The 23,741-nt window shown below is 37.6% G+C and overlaps 1 protein-coding gene across 1 annotated transcript in view; it reads left to right on the top strand.

The window, feature by feature from the left end:
- Nucleotides 1-23,741, top strand: part of ITPR2 (inositol 1,4,5-trisphosphate receptor type 2) — a 493,060-nt gene that overhangs the window by 101,013 nt on the left and 368,306 nt on the right. The window contains exons 5-9 of the mRNA XM_010379849.2: nt 878-1,036; nt 7,530-7,628; nt 7,937-8,020; nt 8,308-8,454; nt 12,498-12,593. Coding sequence (XP_010378151.1) covers nt 878-1,036; nt 7,530-7,628; nt 7,937-8,020; nt 8,308-8,454; nt 12,498-12,593 — 585 coding nt within the window. The remainder of the gene's footprint in view (nt 1-877; nt 1,037-7,529; nt 7,629-7,936; nt 8,021-8,307; nt 8,455-12,497; nt 12,594-23,741) is intronic.

Here is a 23,741-nt window from a genome sequence, read left to right as displayed (position 1 = left end):
GTCAGTGAGGGGCTGAGCCATGTTCTTTAACATGGCGGATCCCAAAGGCCAGCCCAGGAGGGTTTCTATTGGTTTATGGTAACATAAGGACCCAAGAGTATGATAATGAGCATTTCAAAATGCTGTTTTTTTTTTTTCATTTAAAGAACTGTCTTTTATTTTGAGATAATTTCTTTCTTATATTGTGAGTACTAAAATGACCACTGTTTTTTGAAATGATTGTAATAATAGATGGAAAGAGTATTTTATTTTGGTTTTGCTACTCAGTAGAATCATATTTTGGTAAGATTTTGTTCACAAAGTCCAAAAACATCTGAGAAGTGATGCTTTTACACTCATCTGGGAGGGGGTAGGGTCAGCATCCCCTAGCAGAAGGTGTAGAGCCTGTTTAGGATGAGCAGCTGCCTCCTTACAGAGGAAGAACCAGGGCTGACTGTAGGCAGGGCTGGTTAATAATACTAAGTGGGCCGGTGCATTATTTGAGTTTCTTGGCCTTTCTTTAGTATATGCTGTTTTGTGGCTGTGCAGGCATTGAGAAAGGATGTGCTTTTCGGGAAGCTCAAGGTCTCCTTTGGAAAACCTAGTTTTAGCCAGCATTTATCAGTAGATGAAAATCATTCGGAGGGGTCCCCTCTTTTTTTTTTTTTTTTGCTCCCTATTATGCCCACTTCATTATGAAGTAGAATTGGGGTGAAGGGGAAGAAGAACCCAAAGAAAGTCAAGTAGGAAAGATGGTGAGTGTGGAGGCTGAAAATACTCCTTTGTTTAACTTTCACCGCAAGCCGTGTTAGATGAATATATATGTATAAAACATATGAATGTAATTATCAGAGGAGAGCAAAGAATAAAGGTGGTAATCTATGTCTTTTCCCTATAGCTACTGCATATAAAAAGCAACAAATATCTTACTGTCAACAAGAGATTGCCTGCTTTACTGGAGAAGAATGCCATGCGTGTGTCCTTGGATGCTGCAGGAAACGAAGGGTCTTGGTTTTATATTCATCCCTTCTGGAAGCTGAGAAGCGAGGGTGACAATGTATGTAATATACGATTAAGAGGGAAATAGTGGGTTCATAAAGAAAATAATTCATAGTAAGTAAGAGGATCCAGAAAGTACAAAAAAGAAAATACAGTTTTTGCTCAATACATGATTTTTATGTTAGTATCTACTAGGTTAAACATGTTTATTTATAGTACAAATTGTGCTCAGAAATCATAAGACAAAGTTCAGATTCATTTAAAATCTTCCAGCTAGAATTTGTGTGAAAGAACTTAAGCAACCTTAATATTGGCTGAGACTTTTAAAAGAGAAGGAGAATTTACTTTTTTGCCTAATCAGGAGGGAGCTTGGTCTGTGTTTAGGAAATAGTGTGTGCCCTTTGAATGAATGGAGTGGCACCGTGAATCACGACAGGATTCCATTTACTGGCTCTATGGCCAGCTGCTGACAGTCTATAAGTCTTAAAAGAGATGGAGTAGAGGAGCTGAAGGTTGGCATCTGCTCATTGATGACAACTATGTTTATGATATATTGTGGACTAGTTGGGGCACTGAGGCAGGAGAATCATTTGAGCCCACCAATTCAAGACCAGCCTGGGCAACATAGTGAGACTTTGTCTCTAAAACATTTTTTTAAAATGTTGTGGAATATGTGTGTATTGCATGTAAATTTTAGTGGTTGCTAAAATATTTTCTGCTACTTTATAAAATAGAGAATAAATTATGAGAAATAGTCAATAAGATCAAGAGTGTGATATTTCTGTGTGTAATAAATAAAATATTGGGTGAGAGTCCTTAGCACATGGATGATGCTCAGGAAATGCTGCTAGACACTAAGCGCTGAATAAGTTTCATAAATACCTGCAAATATTGCATCGGGGGATCAGTAGTTAAGATTTTAAAAAATTAGCATGAATTCAAAGCAATATAAAAGTATAATTATTCTGATGGAGATTTTTTTTCAGTTGAAACTTTGATTACATTTTAAATGTGTTTTGGATATTTCTTGTCTTAGGAATGTCTTTATAGTGAATCTAATTTTTCCAGTGAATTTTGAAGTACAAATTCAATTCCACAGGATGCAAGCTTCTGGATTTAATTTGGTTAATAAATTATCTGGTGATATCTCCCTTTGGTAAGGTTTGGTAGAAGCATGGCATGCAGGAATGTGATGCACTTTAAGTCTTGTGTTGGTTGGATTTCTTAAAAAAATAAATGCTACTTTTTTTTTCTTTTGACATCAGGTGATGTGTGCTGTGAGCATGATACACATTTTAGTTTCATTAAATAGTTCATTACAATCAACTCTCAATTGTTCAGGGACTGGTTGTGTAGTTTACGAACAACTTGTGCCTTTGAGGCCATTTCTTGCGATGCTTGTTCCCATCCCCAGCCCTCCACTGAATAGTGTCCCTGTCTACAGGAGGTCCGTGAAAATTAAATATGAAAACAAACAAAACTTGAGCTCAAGCTCGGAAGGAATGTGGTGAAATAATTGAATGAATTGGAGTTTTTAGATTAGTTGTGGATTATATTAATTCATCCTATCTGCTTATTTATTCATTTTATCTATTCTTTTCCTTGCTGCTTTTACACAGTCAATAGAGAGTTGAATGTAATGAACTATTTCAAATAATTAGTTGTACTGTAAAAACAAAGTGAAACAAAACCTACCACCCAAGCACTCAATCTTGGTGAAAATGGACAATGTAATTGTTAAGTGCAATACAGGAGTTCTCCTTATCTGGATGTGCTTCAGAAAGCATGGCTGAAACAACCTTCCACACTGCTTTTTGCTGAAACAGCTCACTGTTTTTGTTTGCCACTGTGTAGCTTTTGTGTGTAATTACAGTTGCTGAAAGCATAAGCACACCCACAGTCCTATATTGGTCACATAAATAATTGTATTGTAATACTCATTTTTCCCGCCTAAAATAGGTAGCATATTTGTAAAATATAAACTGACTATGTGAAAGGCAGTTGGAAATATGGTCACTTCATAACCACTGGTTCAATTAATACTGATTTTCCTTAAAAACATATTAAATTAGAAAGAGGAAATTGCAATGTTTAGAGGACTTTTAAAATGCTATTTTACTATTTAACAATAGATGAGGCCGGGCACAGTGGCTCACACCTCTAATCCCAGCACTTTGGGAGGCTGAGGCAGGTGGATCATGAGATCAGGAGATCAAGACCATCCTGGCTAACACGGTGAACCCCCGTCTCTACTAAAAATACAAAAAATTAGCTGGGTGTGGTGGCAGGCACCTGTAGTCCTAGCTACTTGGGAGGCTGAGGCAGGAGAATGGCGTGAACCCGGGAGGTGGAGTTTGCAGTGAGCCGAGATTGCGCCACTGCACTCCAGCCTGGGTGACAGAGCAAGACTCCGTCTCAAAACAAAACAAAAAAAAAAGAAAAACAAAATTAGCTGGGTGTGGTGGTGGGCGCCTGTAGTCCCAGCCACTTGGGGGCTGAGGCAGGAGAATGGCGTGAACCCAGGAGCTTGCAGTGAGCCGAGATCGTGCCACTGTACTCCAGCCTGGACGACAGAGTGAGACTCCATCTCAAACAAACAAACAAACAAACCAAGAACAATAGATGAGGTTTTAAGATGATATTTTGAGATAAGGTTTTCACATCCAGCAAGATGTTCTATGACCCAAATGAAATGCAATAAATAGGGTCATGATTGTCTGGGAGAAAGGAAACCCTGTCTTCAAAAGGTAATAGTTCCTACTACTTAAGGGCAACTTTATGATATATCTTATGGAATTGTGGGATGGGTGGTTTTGGGGAGAAAATAGACTCATGGATCCCTCTACTTTCAGCTGTATACAAAGCCCGTGGTTGCAGTTGAACTGCAAAATCACTAGGGACAGCTATTAGCAGAGAACATAAATATTTCATTTTTCTTTTTTTCTTTTTTTATTTTTATGTATCTTCCCATGGTTGAGTAGTTAATTTTTCATTTTCAATTTTGATCTAAGAAATCTTGGGTTCTTTACCTTTATAGTAGGTTTTAAAAGGGAATAAAGGTCAGATATTCTTTAAATGAAGAGAAAATTTTAACTCTTGAAAAAAGAAACTCTTCAAACAGCAAGTAGACTTCGCCATTTTAGCAAAAGTATGTGCCTTGAATTTGTAGCTTCAGTGGAACTAGAACCCTGGGGTTTAGATTCCTACTGTGATGTTCTTTTCACCATACCAGGTGCCACTTCAAAAGAAGGGTAGCTGCTGGTGATGTTATATCCCTCTTTATTTTCAGCAAAATCTCAGCTTGAATCTTACATGGCTCTTACATAGAATCAACAGAAGTGCTTTTGGAATTGCAATTTATAAAAAACATGTTTGTGTACTAGAGTGAATGTGATGGCTGATCCTAGGATGTGGCAGAAAATGTCTTCACCCTCAAATTCTTTTTTTTTTTTTTGAGACAGAGTCTCGCTCTGTCCACCTCAAGTTCTATATTAAATACATAGCTTCTCAGAAAGCACCTGATCCCATCTGTAAATCACATCCTGAGCTTCACTATTCTGAAAATATTACCATATTCCGTATTTGCTAAATTATCTAATTAGGTATGAATTCCATGAGAATAGGGACTACTTCTTAGACCTTTTAGTTTTCTCCCTGGCACTTCTTAATATTCTTTTTATTTCACATGATTGGTATTTTATCCATTTCACTTGCAAGTTTTATTCAGCTTGGTTAGGCAAGGTAATCATTGTCAAGAATAAGAAAGAATGAGGACCTGAAAACTACTGAATTAATATTAGATTCTACTTACGAATACGATTTTTATGAACCACTGTAAGCTGTTTCACAGATATCAAGGAACATTTTGGCTATATGATTGGTCTCTTAAAAATATATACAATGTTAGGCTGGGCACAGTGGCTCACACCTGTAATCCCAGCACTTTGGGAGGCTGAGGCAGGCGAATCACCTGAGGTCAGGAGTTCAAAACCAGCCTGACCAACATAGTGAAACCCCGTATCTACTAAAAATACAAAAATTAGCTGGGTGTGATGGTGCACGTCTGTAATCCCAGCTACTCGGGAGGCTGAGGCAGGAGAATCTCCTGATCCTGGGAAGCAGAGGTTGCAGTGAGTTGAGATTGTGCCACTATACTCCAGCCTGGGTGACAGAGCAAGATCCCCATCTCAAAAAGAAGAAAAAACTCTCTCTCTCTCTATATATATATGTATACACACACACACATATATATACTTATATATACACACATTTATATATATTATATATATTTAAATATATATGTATTTAAAACCATATATATATATAGCTTTATGGGTGGTGTTTTGAAATAAATATATGGATTGACCCAAAGCTTACAGATAACTATAGTAAAATAGCAAGACTTAGAGCAGCTAATGTAGGTGCAACCAAAAGTATTCTCGAATTGGAAGGACATGGTTAAAATATGTCACTATATTTAGAAACTTATTGGCTAGGATTTACATGGCACAGATGATAATAAAATAGTAAACCAAATCCAATTGTTCTTTAAGAAATTGGAAGTTGAGAACACATGGACACAGAGAGGGGAACAACACACCTCAGGGCCTGTCGGGGGTTGGGGGGTGAGGGGAGGGAACTTAGAGGATGGGTCAGTAGGTACAGTAAGCTACCAGGGCACAGGTATACCTATGTAACAAGCCTGCACGTTCTGCACATGTATTCTGTTTTTTTTTTTTTTTATTTTTTCTTTAGAAGAAATAAAGAAAAAAATGTAATTGGAAGACCAGATGCAGCAGTGGCAAAATGTGGTATCAAGCTCCCAGTACTTTAGAGTATGGATGGTGACTCAGGCCTCTACATGGCCCTGTGACTTGGAGCTGCCTTGGTGTCATGTGCAACAGCACGTGTTTTCCTAGGGAGAAAGGGGATTGGGAATATGCTTACGTCGTGTTGACTTTCATTTCTTTTTGCTCATAATTTAATTTTTAAAAGGGATACCAATTCATGGTTCAAAGATAGAAAACAATCTAAAGATATATTGTGCAAAATCTCTCTTCTACTTTTTTAAATTTTATTTGCCCAGTTTCTACCCTTCTTCTTCCTCAGGTGTGCACTGGAGACATTCCTTTATGCAGATACTCCTATTCTCTCCTTCACATTTTTACACAAATGAGCATACTACATGCCTTGCTCTGCCTATTCATCTTTTCACTTAATACTGCTCCTTAATGATCTTTCCTTAACTGTATATAGAGACCTTCTATGATGAGTCTTTGTGAGTTACAGCATCTGACTACTTATGGACGTGATGAGTAGAGACCAGTCCTGTAAACAGCAGGAGCTGTTTCCACAAACCAAAGCGCAACCTTTCTTTGGTTGGTTGGTGAGCTTGAGGCTTCTCTATTGTATTTCGATTGCCAGATATAGTTTGTGATAACAGTACCATATGCGAGTGTGGACTCCTCCGTATCATCCATGTGAGGTTATCTGATATTGCAAATATGAAATTATGTTTTTTAAAGTTTGGGTTTAGATTAAGTTACACTACGTGGAGAAGTTCTGTTTATTCGTATCAACTGAATTCTGATTTGCTTTTTCATTTATCAAACTAATTCATTCTAATATTTACTTGGTATAAAATACACAAAGGGAGGGTTTTGGTTTTCATTTTTGAGATAGTGATCAATTCTTTAAGTGAGATTTTATTTACTACAATAATATGTCTTCCAAATAAATTCAGCAATGTAAGTAACTTTAATAATGAAAATTAAACTGTTCTTTGTTATCATGAAGAAAGGATAACTTCGATTCCCCACAATTTGAGTTATGAATAAAAATACTTAAAGATAAGGTGGATAATCAATTAGACTTACTTCTTTAGAGGACTTTTCCCATAATCAATTTTAGTTTTATTAAAAATGAACATCAGGTTTAAGGAGCGATATTAGTTTAATGTATTTAAGATATGAGTGAATCAGATGCCCAAGGCTCAAACACAAAACATATTTCTACAAGGTCATGCCTAGTCCTGCATTTCCCGAATGGAGCTGACATTAGAATTTTTAATACACTTCTGAGACTATGGGAAGATCAAATGTACTCATCTCTCACTGCAAAGTTGATACAAGTGTGTAACATTTTCTGCTTGCTTTTGCAGTGTTTCTAATATTTGGATAGATTGCTTTTTCTTTTTGGTGGCAGATGCATTTACTCTGTTGTGCTTGTGGCATAAGACCTCGTGGGGAGGGATAATGGCCTACTTATTGACTTTAAGAAAGCTCTAACTGAAATGGGAGATGAATATGAAAAAGATCCACAGTCGCTTTCTGAATCCAGACTGATAGGCACTATGGGACATGCTTCTATGATCATTTATTAGAAGATGTTTTACCTCAAAGAGAAAAAGAATTGAACAAAAATTTGTGTGAAGGATAAAAGAACCAGATGTCAGATCAATAATGCGGACTCTTGTGCAGTTATTTCTAGCTTCAAATATTGCACCAAAGATCCATGTAGTATCTCAGTTGTGATTTATTTCTGCTTCCTAGATTGTTGTAGGAGATAAAGTTGTTTTGATGCCTGTGAATGCAGGACAGCCACTACATGCCAGCAACATAGAGCTTCTTGATAACCCGGGGTGTAAAGAGGTAAGTTCAAGTGGAAAAGAAATGAATGTGTTGATTTTTCTCATGAGACAGAGGGAGAAGAAAGTAATATAGTTTCTTTCATTGTTTTCATGAGCATAATCCCAGTTATTCTAATTAATATCCCTAAGGTACATGTAGCTGTGATTAGCTATTGCTATTTTTGGATGATCTCTCAAAGATACTTGTATTGAGCTATATACTTCATTATGTAAAGTTGTCTTTAATTTCTTTTTACTAGTTGAACTAACAATTTCTGGTAGAGAATGGAATCTGTAGTCTTATAACTTTGAACATTTCTTCATTAATAGGTGAATGCTGTTAATTGCAACACCAGCTGGAAAATCACTTTATTCATGAAATATAGTTCCTATCGAGAGGATGTATTAAAAGGAGTAAGTATGTGCTACATAGGACATTTGCTGGAGAAATGAAGGTAGTCTTACTGAAATGCTAGATGCAAAACCTATGTATTCACTGGTGTTCATAATTTAGAATGTGACTACACATGTTAATACTTACTCTAAGTGTTTTACTGAACGTCCCCCCCACCAATATTTTTAAATGTTTAAATAAGCATTAAAAGTCAAATAGCTAGCAGAAGGACCCAGAGTATCAAACCAGAAAGAGACACCTTCTCCTCACATGTGTTTGTTCAGATGTCTCTTGACTTTTTTCCTAGGGGGACGTTGTTAGATTGTTTCATGCGGAACAAGAGAAGTTTTTGACTTGTGATGAGTACGAGAAAAAACAGCACATTTTCCTTCGTACAACCTTGCGCCAATCAGCTACTTCTGCTACTAGTTCTAAAGCACTGTGGGAAATAGAGGTATGTAAATGCTTTTTGGCACTTAATAAATATTTAGATCAAAAAGGCAAGATTCACTGGGCTGGTTGTTTTATTGTTATAGGCATCATTTATGATAGAATCATAAAATAGAATAATGTTTGTGAACCAACTTGTGCCTGTTCTTTGCTGTGACCAATTTGAAAGGAAACTATTTCCTAAGCCTGTCTTCTCTGTGGTATCTCTCATTTTTTCTCTCTCTCCTTCTCTGTCAAATACACACACACACACACACACACACACACACACACACACACACACACATTTTAAGAGGGTACATTACAATCCTTTAACAAATCAGTAGTGAAATGTCAAGACTAGTTAGACTGAAGACCATGTGCCTCAGATGGCACTGGAGTCAAGATGGAGTAGGAGGCCTCACTTTGAGGAGGGTTGATGCCAGAACTACTCAGTCCCTGAGGAGAACAATATTTATTTCTTCTGCGGATGCCATTTCTATTGGAATCAGGAGACCCATAGTTAAGAATTCATTCATCTTTTTAACAGTATCACTTAAATGTGGAACATGGTAGACTAATTAAGGAAATGTAATCTATGGATTTTTCCTTAAAGGATCTTTTTATATGTGGAGGAGATAAGATCTACAGAATTGCCTATGAACAAGAGATTTACTAAACATCTAAGCCACTACCTATGGTTCTCAACCATTTCAAATTCTTCACCTGCCCTCAATTTTTAAAACATATATTTTGGGATGTTCCCTTTAATATTCTAAAATGAAATTTATGGATAATATTATTTATATATTCTAATAGGTAGAATTAGTATAACGCTCAAATTCTAAGATAAAGAAAAAATAAAAGGAAAATACTTTACAATATAATAATATGTATTTCAACATGAGAATGACTATCTAAGCAATACAATATTTATGCCTATCTTGGATGGATATGTTTGGATTTGAGAGAAGTGGTTGAAGAAGAGGATCAGAAGACAACCCATCCAAGTACAGGAAAATGAAAAAGCAAAGGTAAATGTGGGCCCTTGAATGATAACCAGTGTTAGGAGACGTAGTAGCGGAACAAACTGAAAAACGGAGAGATAACCATAATCAAAGTAGGGATAATACTTTAGGCAAATTACCGACGAGGTGCAGAAGATGAGAAAGTTTGATGCCTCTGCAAATGAGCTGAGCCTTGTTTATAAATATGACACTGAAAAAGAACTCTCTTAAGTTTATGACATGGTTTAGAATCGAGACGAAATAGTACAAAAGAACTTGTCTTCTATCTGAAACTCCACAACGTATTGAGGAATAATTTCAGTTGCTAGCATGCAGATGGACTTTGGAGACCTAACCATCAACAGGCGATGGAACTGAGAAGCTCTGGGGAAAACAGCTATGACTAAAGCTACTAACACACGAGGCTGCATGAAACCCCTCCCAGAAGTCTGCCTCATTCTTAAGAGTAAAACTGAAAAATAACAGGCCATCCTAAAATAAATACATAATTACAGCATGCATTTTCATACCATAAAGTTCTTAATATTCTGCTCTTTTTAAAAATTTAAAAAATATAGAGGTAGCAATGAGATATTATTTAAAACTCTGTTAATGAAATACAGTGAGTTACCTGCATTTGATGTGTCTCTGCTTATTTAATATTGGTTCTGAGTCTGTTAAAAGGAGTTTTGAAAATTCTCTCATATTTTTGCTTTCAGTTTTATAGCTTTTGCTGTAACTGTACCACTGCCGTGAACCCTTTCCATCAAAATGCATAGTTGGAAATGCTGTGAGACATTGAACAGAATAGGGAACGAATAAATAGTTTAATAATTTTGAGATGTCTTTACTTCATTTAAACATCGCTCACCATAATGAATTTCATATAATTTGATGTAAAATGTTTTTACCTGCTGATGTACTAAAGTATTGCCAGTTTATATCGATGGTAGGCTTATTTCTGTTTGAGATTTGAAAGATGCAGGCTTCAGGACGTTTCTCTATTGTGTGCTGTCACAGTTGGGCTTCAGTGAGGATGTCTGAGGACTGTACTTACCCAGCATAAGCATCAGGTGTTTCAAGCAAGAGGGAAATTATGTTCAACATGATTGGAAGGGCTGGGGAGGAAACGTGGAATGGGGGACATGGGCTTATCTGAATGCAGATAAGCAATGCAGTGACTGCTCCTCCTCTCAGCCTGCAGGCCTCTGCTCACATGCTGAGGGGTCCTTACTCATGCACCTTGTAGGAGCGGGCACTAGTCAGCTGCTCCCACTGTTACTGCAGCCCAAAGAGGAGCCCCTCTTCTACTGTCCTCTGCTTTCCATTCTAATGGGAATGTCCTCAGAGCCCCACTGGGTGAGGCTTTCAGTCCCTGTGATGCAGGGGAGCACTTAGCAGGGTGGGGCTGGTCCTGAGGGCCACACACAGTGTTGATCACATTCTGGAATTCCCTGTAAATTGCAGCATAGATAATATCTTGGTCACTGCATATTAAATGCCAATAGCATCCCTCCAAAATCATCGTGATAAACAAAAACACCCTCCCTTCCAAATCTGTAGAATATCCCCGCTAGGGAACTGTACTGCCCTTGCCAGACCCACTGATGTATACGAGAGTAGTTCTTGAGATCTTCAGATTTGTTAACCTTAGCAATTATATACAAATCACAAAATGTGTGTGTGTGTGTGTGTGTGTGTATTTGAGACAAACATTAGATTTTATCAGATTCTTGCAGATATCTCTGCCTCCCCCAAAGAATTAAGATTTCAAACACTGACAAGATCACAGTGGCCAGTGTGATTAGCAAAGGATTTGTGGAAGAAATGTGATGTGAGAATTTGAAGGATAGGTGGGCTTTTGGCCACAGAGGGAGTGTTTTGTAAAACCTCAAGGGCCTTGAAGCATTTTCATAATTATTATTTTATCTGGGTTATGAGAGTGTGGGAAGACAGTTGCTAGAGTCTAGCAAAAGGCGTTAGCAAGTGAAGTATGTTAACATACAGATTTCACGGTTGCAGCAGGAGCCAAAGGGTGGTCAGTACTAGCAAAAAGGACGCAATGTGCTGAGGGAGAGTCATGAAAGTTGTCCTAGCACTCTGATACGCCTTATGATATTTAATCTTCACAACAATCCTGTGAATCAACCCATTTTGTACACGAAGACATAAGGCTCAAAGATGTTAAATTCCTTTCTGTGCTCATACCCCAGTAATTGGTGGACCTGGGACTCACATGCCTGAGTCTGACTGTAAAACCCGAGCTTTTCTGCTGTCCCATCCCACCTGTTGCAACCAGGTGTGTCAGAGCTTCTACTGTGTTCATTCCCAGTGAGCCTAGGGACTCAGCATCTGGGCAAGGCCAATGCAAAGACAGGTATCAAAAGACATGCTGTCAATAAAAAGCATGCATGGAAACGGCCAAGAATTAAGTAGTTTAGACCTTAGGCCTTGACATTTGTGATTCTCTCTTCCAATCTGCGTGGCTTTCTTATCCTCCAGGTTTCAGCTCACATGACATCTCCAAGTGGCCCATACTCATGATGGTCATATCTAAAGTTGCCTTCCCTAGGTGCTCAATCATGTACTTCCCTTGTGTCATTTCTGGCACTTGTCAAATCTTACTTCTTTGTTCACTAGGCTCTCTCTTTTCCATTAGAATGGAAGCTCTAGCTTTATCCACTGCTGTGTTTCTCTTCTCTTGAAGGTACTTGGCACATAGTGGGCTCTTAATGCAATCTGCCAAGAAAATGTTTGAAAAACAAAGGGAAGAAAATCTCAGTGTTTCCACTTTGGTCTTGGAAGCATGTCTTTCTGAGTAAAGCTGTGTTTGCAGATGTAAGGCACGAGTGTCACGCATGCACGAGTTAACAACTGTTATAACATGTCTCTTGCTCATTTATGGGGAATTTTGTTTTTCTGCCACATTATACTCTCATGGAAACTTAAATTAGGTTTGACAGATCATCACTAACAGAAGGGCAGACATGTAAACTGTTGGCATTTGCTTGCCGGGAGCATAAATATTGTTTTGCCATTACTGTTGTTGCTCTCTTTGTAGGTGGTTCATCATGACCCATGCCGTGGGGGTGCAGGACAGTGGAACAGCTTGTTCAGATTTAAACATCTTGCAACTGGAAACTATTTAGCTGCAGAGGTAAGACTAATGGATAAAGTGGTGTTAAGTTTCTGACTCTGAATTAGTGAAAGAGGCAATCGGGTTCTCCACAAGACATTATATTTGCAGGAGCAGTCATTATACAAATTTGATTGTTGCTTCTAATATTCTGGATTGGCATATAAATTATTTTTAAAATGTAAGTGCTAGTCAAAGCATTACAAATCAAGACAACAACGATAATAACAACAAAACTCTGCAGTTGGTTTACTGGAAGGTCAACTGGAATGAGGCATCTGATTTGCATATGTATGTGATGTGGCCTAAATTTTCTTTTAGCTTCACCTTTTCAGAATGTCTACATGATAGATATGATGAATTCATTGTTCATGTCATATAGCCTAGCTAGCTTTGGGTTCATCTGCAGTGGCCTCTTTCACCGTGGGTGGCTTTTATTGTTCAAATCTTTGGGAAGGAAAATGTTTTCTTCCTAAAACTGTCAATAAAAATGGTAAAAACATACAAAAGCTTTTTCTTTATCCACTAAAAATATGTTGACAGACAGATATGAAGGATATCAGAAGATATGAAGGATGGGCAGAAATAACATCATGGAAGTTTTATAAATATTTTAATTAAAGTTTGGTTATCTAATTTAAAAATAATTTTGAAGCTAGTCTTTTCCAGATGGAACTGTGCTGGGCACTTAGAAAGCATTTGATGACTACTTTGTGAATGGATAGAGGATGGGAAGAAGGAGATTTCCGGATCTGTATGTGAGAGGCATTTGGAGACATATTGGGCAAATTAATCACACTACACTCCAATTTCTTCTTCTGGAAAATGGGGATAATCAAATTTATTTCTATTTCTCTTAACTTAATTAAATGAGGCAAAGTGCTTGCAGAAGTTGTGGCTTATGGTAAGCACAGGGTAAGTGATGCTGGCATGACTAATTTTTTTTTTTTTGAGACAGATTCTTGCCCTGTTGCCCAGGCTGGAGTGCCATGATGCACTCAACCTGTGCCTCCCAGGTTCAAGCAATCCTCTTGCCTCAGCCTCCTGATTAGCTGGGACTACAGGTTCATGCCACCATGCCTGGCTACGGTTTATATTTTTAGTAGAGAAAGGGTTTTGCCCTGTTGGCCAGGCTGGTCTCAGATTCCTGGACTCAAGTGCCTGCCTCGACCTCTCAAAGTCCTGGGATTATAGGCATGAGCCACTGTGCCCAGCCTAATTTTATGTGATAAACAGGGATTATTTTTACTTTTTAAAGTATCTAACACATTATTTAGTGCTCAACTAGATGAAATACAGCTTTGCAATTTACAGTCTGTTTATAGTATAAATGTTTTAAAGTAACCCTTTTGTAAAACAACTCATTGAAGCAAAAATCATTAGTAAGTTAGAGAATCTTGTCTAAAATACAAATTACAAAAGCCTAACTAGATATCCTATAAAAGATAAGAAATTAGGATTAAAATCCTCTGGGATCTTATGTTAGTGGCTCTTTTCCCCAATTCACTTTTTAAGCAAATCTACTGATGTGCTGTAGAAAACTGACATGATGTACATGTATATTACTAGTTTTCTTTGTTAATTTCTATAATTAAAACATGTATCATTTGATGCATTCAAATGATTAGATTTTTAAGAATTAAATTGTTCATTAACCTTAGTGAAGACCCAAGATTTCAATACATACATGAATTAATTAAAAATGGAGAAGTAGAAAGCAATTCATTCCTTGAAAAGATTTGAAAGACTGTCTTTCATCCTGTCTCTAGAGAATGCAGCTTTAAATGCCAGGTGCCGTCTCATTCATTAAAGAGTCTGGTGTATTTAGAGGACCTTTTCTTTGACCTTTAATACTTTAGATAACATCTTTTTTATGGTCTAGTGGGAGGAGGGAAATTAAGTATTAAGTGCATATCTGAAAATTGAAAGCTAGGAATTTATTTTCTACTGATTTTAACTAGTGTAACAGAATGGGTGCTCTGTGTTCTAATATCAAAATAGCAATCATAGTCTCAAAATCCTGGCATCCATACATTGGTGTTTTGTATCTTCTATGTCAGTTGGGACAAAATCTGGGTGTGCTCATGTCTCAGGATGCTTGTCCTTACTGGTGTGAAAGTATCTAGAGGTGTGGCCAAATCACAGGGATTTCCAGTCCCGGAACAGCTGGTAACTAGCCTCTGACAGCAGTTGAGAAACAATGATTACACTTTTATCATTTTGCTTTCTAAAAATGCCAAGTCTTTATTTCTTGTTTAAACTTTTTAATTTTTACGGGTACATAGTATATGTATATCCTTATGGGGCACAAGTGATGTCTTGATACAGGTATACAATGTGTAATAATCACATAGGGTATTTGGGATATCAGTCACCTCAAGCATTTATCATTTCGTGTTAGGAACATTCCAGTTCTACTCTTTTAGTTATTTTGAAATATACAATAAATTATTGTTAACTGTGTAGTTACCCCGTTGGAGTATCAAATTCTAGATCTTACTCCTTTTATCTAACTATATTTTTGTACCCATTAATCATCTCCACCTTTTCTCTCCCTCCCTGCCACCCCTCCTAGCCCCTAGCCTCTGGTAACCATCCTTCTACTCCCTAGCTTCATAAGTTCAATTGTTTTAATTTTTAGCTCCCACATATGAGTGAGAACTTGTGAAATTTGTCATTCTGTGCCTGGCTTATTTCACTTAACATCATGTCCTCCAGTTTTATCCATATTGTTGCAAATGACAGGATCTCATTCTTTTTTATGGCTGAATACTATTCCAGTGTGAACAGGTACTGCATTTTCTTTATCCATTCATCTGTTGATGTATACTTAGGTTGATTCCAAATCTTGGCTATTGTGCGTAGTGCTGTAATAAACATGGGAATGCAGGTATCTCTTCCATGTACTGATTTCCTTCCTTTTGGGTATATACCTAGCAGTAGGATTGCTGGTTCATATGGTAGCTCTATTTTTAGTTTTTTGAGGAACCGCCATACTGTTCTCTGTAGTGGCTGCACTAATTTACATTCCTACCACCTATGTGAGAGTTCCTCTTTCTCCACAACATCAGCATTTTTATTGACTTTCTTTTGGATAAAAGTAATTTTAACTGGGGTGAGATGATATCTTATTGTAGTTTTGGTTGGCATTTCTCTGATGATTAATGATGTTAAGCATTTTTTAATATATTTGTTTGCCATTTGTATGTCTTCTTTTGAGAAATTTGTTAGATCTTTTGCTCATTTTTAAATCAGATTATTAGTTTTTTGTTTTTTGTTTTTTTTGTCTGTTGAGTTGTTTTAGCTCCTTACATATTCTGGGTATTAATCTCTTGTCAAAAAATGCCCAGGATGGCCGGGCGTGGTGGCTCACGTCTGTATTCCCAGCACTTTGAGAGGCTGAGGAGGGTGGATCACCTGAGGTCAAGAGTTCAAGACTAACCTGGCCAACATGGTGAAATCCTGTCTCTACAAACATACAAAAATTAGCGAGGCATGATGGCGGGTGCCTGTAATCCCAGCTACTTGAGAGGCAGAGGTGGGAGAATTACTTGAACCCGGGAGGTGGAGGTTGCAGTGAGCCAAGATCATGCCATTGCGCTTCAGCCTGGGCGACAGAACAAGACTCCATCTCAAAAAAAAAAAAAAAAAAAAAAAAAAAAAAGCTCAGGTTTTTAATTTCAAAGCATTAGTCATGTCATTCAACTAGGATGGGGGTTCTCAATGTTTTGAGTGACAGCCTCCTAGAATTATTTGTTTTATTACACTATACCCTTATTCTTAGGTGGTAGAGGCTCCATGTCACATATTTATTTTACTTATTCAGTTTTCTCTTTAATATCTAAATATTATTTTTAAAAAAGACACATATTGGGATGTGGGGAATGCGAGCATTGGGAATGATTATTTTTGGAATTCATAAAATTGCAAACATAGTCTTTAAGATTTCATGCAACCTTCAATATATGTTTTTTCAGTGCCTGGTAAATGCACAGCATGGTAGAATGCTGCAGGTACGGCAGAAGAAGCTGAGGACTCAGTCTTTGCCTTCAAAGAACGGAGCTGCTAGTTCAGAAGACAGTGCTGCACAATTGGGGAGGGCTTATTATATGTGCAAGTAGAATTGGGTCATATTCCAATGAGAGAATCTAGGGTGAGGTTAGTTGAAGATTCTTGCTTGGGGCAAACTGGTTCTCAAGGGAAATAATAGACATGGACTGTTAGAGAAATCAAAGGGCAGTCCTGTGTAAGTTGCTAAGGAGGAGCATCAGAGATATGGAATATGCAAATCGTACATAGACAATATTAAAACTGAGGCCCAGCCCAAGGAAGGGGTTGTGAAAGGAATGATTGAGTGATCGGTCTCCTTACTTTAAGATTTTGAATGAAGGGTTTGACTTTTATCTAGTTTGTAACAGGAATGAACTTTGAGGAAGTTTATCTTGGTCGCTACCTCGAGGCTGGGACTGGTCAGTTACTAGCAGGCCTTTGGTAGAGATCAGTGATGTCATTCAAAAAAATCCCAGTACAGTGTGATAAATTTATGATAGCAATATGAATAGTGGCGTGCTTATGAATAGTGGCCCACACTTTTCTCAGGGGGTGTCAGGGATGTGCAAGGAATGGTCAGGAGGTCAGAGGCGTTGCTGTTTGATGAATGAGTAAGGCACATGGGGAAGAGGGAGAAGGGGCGTTCAGGCAGTGAGGGCAGCTTGTACACAAGAAAGGAGGTGTGTGGTGCCATACAAACTAGTGTCGTATATAGGACTTGTGAGTTTGGAAGTAATGCTAGAAGGTGAGAGGGAAGTGATGGGGCCGGAAATGTAGTGCAGCTGATAGTTCAGGTCATATGTGTTAAGGAGAATGGGTTTTATCTGTAAAGTACCGAGGAGTATAATAAATACATTTGTGATTAAAGAAGACCACTCCAGAGTTGTAGTGTCTAATATAGTAGTTTCTAGCCACATGTTGGCTATTAAATTAAAATTAATATTACCAAAATTAAATAAAATTAAAAAGTCGGTTTCTCATTCACAATAGCCACATTTCAAGTTGCTCAACAGCCATGCCACATGAAATAATGCACATTTCCAAAGAGACAGTTGTAGTGGGCAGCACTGCTCTGGAGCCTTTGTGAAGTTACTAGAAGAAATTGAATCTAGAGGCAGTGAGGCCAGATAAGAATCTGAATGATCTGCTTTCTACATTTTCTTTCTTTGCCATCTGGTGGAAGTTTTGCCTATCTACAAACAAATAGAGTAGTCGACTTTAAAAGGGCTATATTACAATCTTTAACAAAGAAAATTATTTTGCGTTACTTGACCTATATTGCTTTGGAAGGGTCATCAGCAGTTTTTGCTTTAGTAATTTTAAGGACTTGAACAAAGGGAGAGCCTTCAGTAATGCTGACAAAGGGAAGGGTTGAAGGCGTTCTTGGGAGACAGAACTGATGCAGTGGTAAGCCGTCAGGTATTAGGGGTTAAGGAATAGGATTCTGGCTTTGGAGAATTAGTGATGTTGTTTATCAAATTAGGGGAAATGAGAAGAGGTGCCAAATTGGTGAGTGAAATAATCCATTCAAATTTGTTTATGCTTATAAAATGTCTGGGTGAAGTTGTCCGCTTGGGAAGATTTCAAAACATCTGGAAGTTTGGGGATTGACCAGTGTTGGATGTGGGTTTTCAGAACACAGTTAAGATCATTAGGGAGCAGAAAGAGAGTGGGAGGATGTTTGAAGGTAGAATCATGAGGAAATTATCTTTGAAGGATTAGGGAGAGACTGGGAGCCTGAGAAGCCAGAAGCACCTGGAAAATCAAATGGGCTGAATTACAAATGCCAAGCGAGGGAGGAGAGAGTTGCACAAAGGAGGGAGTGCTACTGAACAGGCCAGAAACAAATCTCTTTACATCATCTGGCAAGAATGCAATCACTTCTTACTTATGGGGAACATTTTTAGTGGAAACCAGAATGCAGGAGTGGAGGAATGATCAGGAAGCTGGGAAGCAGAAGTGGGTACAGACTAAGTTTTCATAGCACGGCTGTGAAAAGGGGAAGTGGAGTAGTAGGCCAGGGGAAATTAAGAGTCCTATTAGATGATTTTTATAAAATGTGTTTTTTACAATGAGGTAGTTGAGGATGCTGCTGTTTTTGCATCAAAGGGAAGTACCTAACAGTGCGGCTAGACATTGCAGAGTATTAGCCTTTTTTCCCCATGGCCTTTCCAACTTTAACAGACATATTTATAATTTAAAATATTACTTTCATGTGCTGTAGGCATTCCTGGTAAATTGGATTATGTAATTCTTGAATTGCCTTTGAGTTTATGGTGTTTATATTGGCCAGTGTGACAGAGCCTAGCATAGTGGGAAAAAAATCCCATGCGTACTGTTTACAATCTGTCTGACTTTAAGCAAATATTTAACCCCTCTGGACCTGAGTTCCTTTGTGTATAAAAAAGTTAAGAATGTATATTATGTGGTATTATTCTGGAATTAAAGAAGATAGGGGATGTACAGCACCTTGTACATAAGAGGTATGCAGTAAATATTAAGTCCGTTTACTTTCTTGGAAAGGAAGTAGAAAATGCAGAGTAGTGTTTTATTATTAGTATCGTTATTAATAACTGGCATGTCTTAGATAACTTAAGGCAGGTAAGTGTTTAGGGGCAAAGTTTAGTTATTTAATGTGTTTATCTGGAAAAGATTACTACGATGCTTTGACATAGGAAACACTGCCTCATGGAGCCACTGAAAATCCTTCTAATAATATCTCCTGATCTCTTGTACAGTTCCTATGTCAGGTATAACACACAGCCAGCCAGTCACTCCCATGATTTATAAATAGACATTTTGGGTGACATTACTCTTAATCAATTGGGCAAAATATGCTGAGTGCTTATCCAGAACAGCTGAAAAGACTATCCATGCCTTGGATTATTAGAATATTTTAACATATATTGCTTTTATTTCTCTAAGTTCTTTAGATAAATTTTTCTAAAGCAGAAATGAAAGACCATCCTGGCTAACACGGTGAAATAGTGTTTTTTATTGTCTATACGTTTGAGCTTAACTAAAGCTATTGTGTAATAACTTAAATTGTGGTCTTTTAAATAATATAGCGCAGTTAGAATTCATTGAGCATTTTAGAATTTTAAAAGCCTCTGATTCTGGATAATGCCACAGTTATTCTCCATAAACTTGAGATATTGCAGAAATCCCCCACTTAGGGAGGAAATGCTTATAACATTTCTTTGAGCTTATCACAGTTCGCAGTTAACTATGTATTGGTTTGTTACCTGTTGTGTATATTGTGTATATCTATTCAATGGCTATTTTGTTCCCTGCAATGAAAGGCCTGCATCTGTTTCGCTCCTCGCTGGATGCCTTGTGCCTGGAAGAGTGCCTGACACTTAATTTGCCTTCAGTAACTGTTGGAAGATGGGATGAATGAATCATAGGGACTATGACTGTTGTTTTAAATCCAGGAATTTTACTTTACAGAAAAAGAAATCCAGGCTCACAGAGGTGATTTATTTTGTTAAAATGGAAAAAACCAATGTAACGAAAGTATTAGGAATGAATGCTCTCAACTGAGGGCGATGATGGCAATGTCTAGAGACATTTTTATTTTCATAGTTGGGAAATGGGAGCTGCTATTTATTGTCACAGGGAATGGGATGTAGCTAAACATTCTACTATACACAGGACAGCCCCTCACAACAAAGAATTATCTGGTTCAAGATACCAGTAATGCTAAGGGTTGAGAAACCCTGATCTGTATTATACTGAAAGTATACATTTATTGAATGCCTACTAGGTAGAAGTACTTACTTTGACATTGTGAAGAAAACAGAGATGATTAACACATGGTCCTTGTCCTCTAAGAGTTTAGAGGACAATTTAGATTAACTCAATCTCTGGGACATTGAGATCTCTTTTGCCATTGCTTCCACCATACATGCACATCTGAGATAAATGGCTCTAGGTAATGTCTAATTGTTAACATCTGTAGGTGACCGTGCTACGTTTCATAGTAAGTTTAAAGGACTGCAACCTTAAATCTAAGCGCAAATTAGATAAAAAGATCTAAAGTTTACTTATAGATATAGACACAGTGCCCAAGTATGATACTCTATTTTAACCAGCACTTAACTGAATGGTTTAGGTTATTCAGAAAAATGTAATAAACCTAATTATTTATGTAGAAGTGAAGGGGGCACTATCCAAAGGAAATTGGACCATTTGAAATGCTGGAAATTCTGTAGTTGAATTATATAGAGAAAACACATATGTTGCAAGCTATTTAAGAATATCATCTTTTTTTTTTTGGTGAATTGCAGAAAACACCTGGGAACTAGGATAATGATACAAGATTTAACACGGTTTAAGTTTTATTCTGCAAGATAGTAAGACGAACCAAGGGTTAGAAATGGTCCCTTATTCAATGTAAAGATATCCAATAGGATAGTTTAGGGATTGAGGTTAATTTTAAAGAAGTACTCAGTGCTAACCTGTAATCCCAGCACTTTGGGAAGCCGCGGTGGGCAGATCACTTGAGGTCAGGAGTTCAAGACCAGCCTGGCCAATATGGTGAAACCCTCTTCTCTACTGAAAATACAAAAATTGACCGGGCATGGTGGCACACACCTGTAACCCCAGCTACTCAGGAGGCTGAGGCAGGAGAATCGCTTGAACCCAGGAGGTAGAGGTTGCATTAGCCAAGATCTCACCATTGCACTATAGCCTGGGCAACAGAGTGAGAGTCCATCTCAAACAAACAAGCAAAAAACCTAAAAACCAAACCAAACCAAACCAGAAACCTCAATGCTAGAAACCTATGGATAAAATGTGGAACAAAGTATCTAATTATGAAAAGATAAAGATTTTTGATCTCATGAGGTAATACAGAGCATATTATTAGACCCTTTCCCTTGCAATGTCAGTTTTTTTGGGCATATATGTTGTTAGGTGGCATGAGGGGAAGGTAAATATGCACTGATATTTTTGACACAGCTGTCCACACACTCATCTACACTTTGTCATAGATGTTTTACTTGTATTACTGTAGTGGTGCAGGTGAGTTCACAACGATGTCTGTGGGGGAGAAAGTAATTTTACCATGTTTTGCATAGAAAATATGGGGACCTCAGTAAATGGTTCTTCCACAGTTGTAGGAAGAATTATAAATCCACCTTCACAATTTCTGATCTGCTGCTTTCTACATTTTCTTTCTTTGGATATTACTAAAGCAAAAACTTTTGATGACCTTTCCAAAGCAATACAGATCAAGTAATGCATAATAATGTCATTTATTCAAGATTGGAATAAAAGCCCTTTTAAAGACAACTAGCTTATTTGTAGATAGGCAAAACTTCCACCAGATGGCAGTAAACACTTATTTCCTGACTACTCAGTAGTCTTTGGATTTAATTAATTAGCTAAAAACTCAGTACTCAAGAGTACTCAAGAAACTGTATAGTAGCATATAATTTTATGACTATTGGGGCTATAGTTTTAAATGTTTAATTCTCTCTCAAATGTATCAGCCATAGTATGTGGAAAGGGCCTGGTTTGTATGCATGTATATGTATACATAAACACAGTAGACGAACATACAGACCAGACCCTATACATACGTATAAAATGTTATATATCAAAATATAGAAATTGTACCTGACACACATATACACCCAGTAAAGGTTGTTTTCCCTCCTTTCTTTTCTAGGCTTATCAATCAGAATAATAAACCTGAAACGCTAGTCATTGGAAAGAGGAACATTTAAATATAATTATTTAAAAATACACACATAAGTTTATGATTTCAGTATTATATATAATAAAAATTGATGAAAACACATTTCATTGTTAAAAAAAAAAGCAAAGCTCCTCTTTTAAGAAAATAAATAGGTATTATGTACTTAAAAACTTCCGGTCTGCTTCTTCCTATTGTGTGAGATGGAAGGGTGCAGTTGTTTTTCAGTTGATTGTGGTACAATCATGACTTTCACTGCCTAGGTATTTATAATGTTTCTCTCTCTCTGTAATTTTGCACCACACCTGACTTTTTTATATTTCTCTTTGGCCATTTAATTGAAGGCTGTCTTCAAAGATTGGTAATGGGTCTCTACGTTCCCTCTCTGTCACACTCCCATGGCGGCAGTGGACCCTGCCTTTGATCTTGAATATGCCATTGCCATACAAAATCAGTAAATTTATCTAAAATTTGTTTCCTTGCAGAATAGTGATGTTTCTTAGTTCATAGTTAAAGACGTGAAAGTCATGATTAACAGTTTCCTCTCTGAGTTTACACATTCAGATTCTCCTGATTCTGTCCTGCAAAATCTTTCACTTTCTCCTTTTTATTCCAGCATTATTATCTTCATTTGGGTCCATCCACCTCTTCCTTGGACCACTGCCCTTAGTTACTTTCCCTCTTTCATCCTCTGTCCCCTTGCATCTTCTGAATATGGATGCAAACTCTCTAGCCTGTGGTTTAAAGGCCTGGATGGTCTGGGCTGACCCTCCTTCCCAGCTTGCATCACACCTCTCCGCTTTATGGAGGCAGGAGGGAAGCAGCATGCTACAGGAGCTGAAAGATGTGGCTTTGGAGCCCTTAGACCTGTGCTTGCCCACGCTGCCACTCCCCAGCGGTGTGACTTTGCATAAAGCACTTCAGTTGATGTGCTCCAAGTGCCTCATCTGTAAACTGTGTTAAGAATCTTGTCTTATAGTATAATTGTAAGGTTAAATGAATTAACCTTTAAGAGAGTATAAAAAAGTATTTCATAAGTGACACCGATGGGTCTTCTCTATAGAAGTCTCATTTTTCTCATCTATGTGGCAGTGGCCCCTCCAGCCTTGCTGCCTTCTTCACTCCCTCGTTCCTGCTCTGCCAGTTAAAATTCTACCCATCCTTCAAGGCTTATCTCAAATGCTACCTTCTCCATGAATAATTTGTGAATAAATTTGCCCACCACAGATCCCTCCTTCCTCTGACCTATATTATTTATAAATTATTCATTCCTGTCTTATGTCCCTTGTCACATTTTATTTTGTATTTCAGCTGACTGTATTTATGTCTTATTTTCCCTCCTAGGTTGTAATGTCTTATGGTCAGGGACCATATTCTCTTTGTCTTTGCTAAAATACCATATGCCGCAATGCTTTGCC

Source organism: Rhinopithecus roxellana, chromosome 10, assembly GCF_007565055.1.
Source record: "Rhinopithecus roxellana isolate Shanxi Qingling chromosome 10, ASM756505v1, whole genome shotgun sequence".
Classification (NCBI taxonomy): domain Eukaryota; kingdom Metazoa; phylum Chordata; class Mammalia; order Primates; family Cercopithecidae; genus Rhinopithecus; species Rhinopithecus roxellana.
Note: the sequence above shows the minus strand (reverse complement) of the source record. Positions and strands in the feature narration are given on the sequence as shown.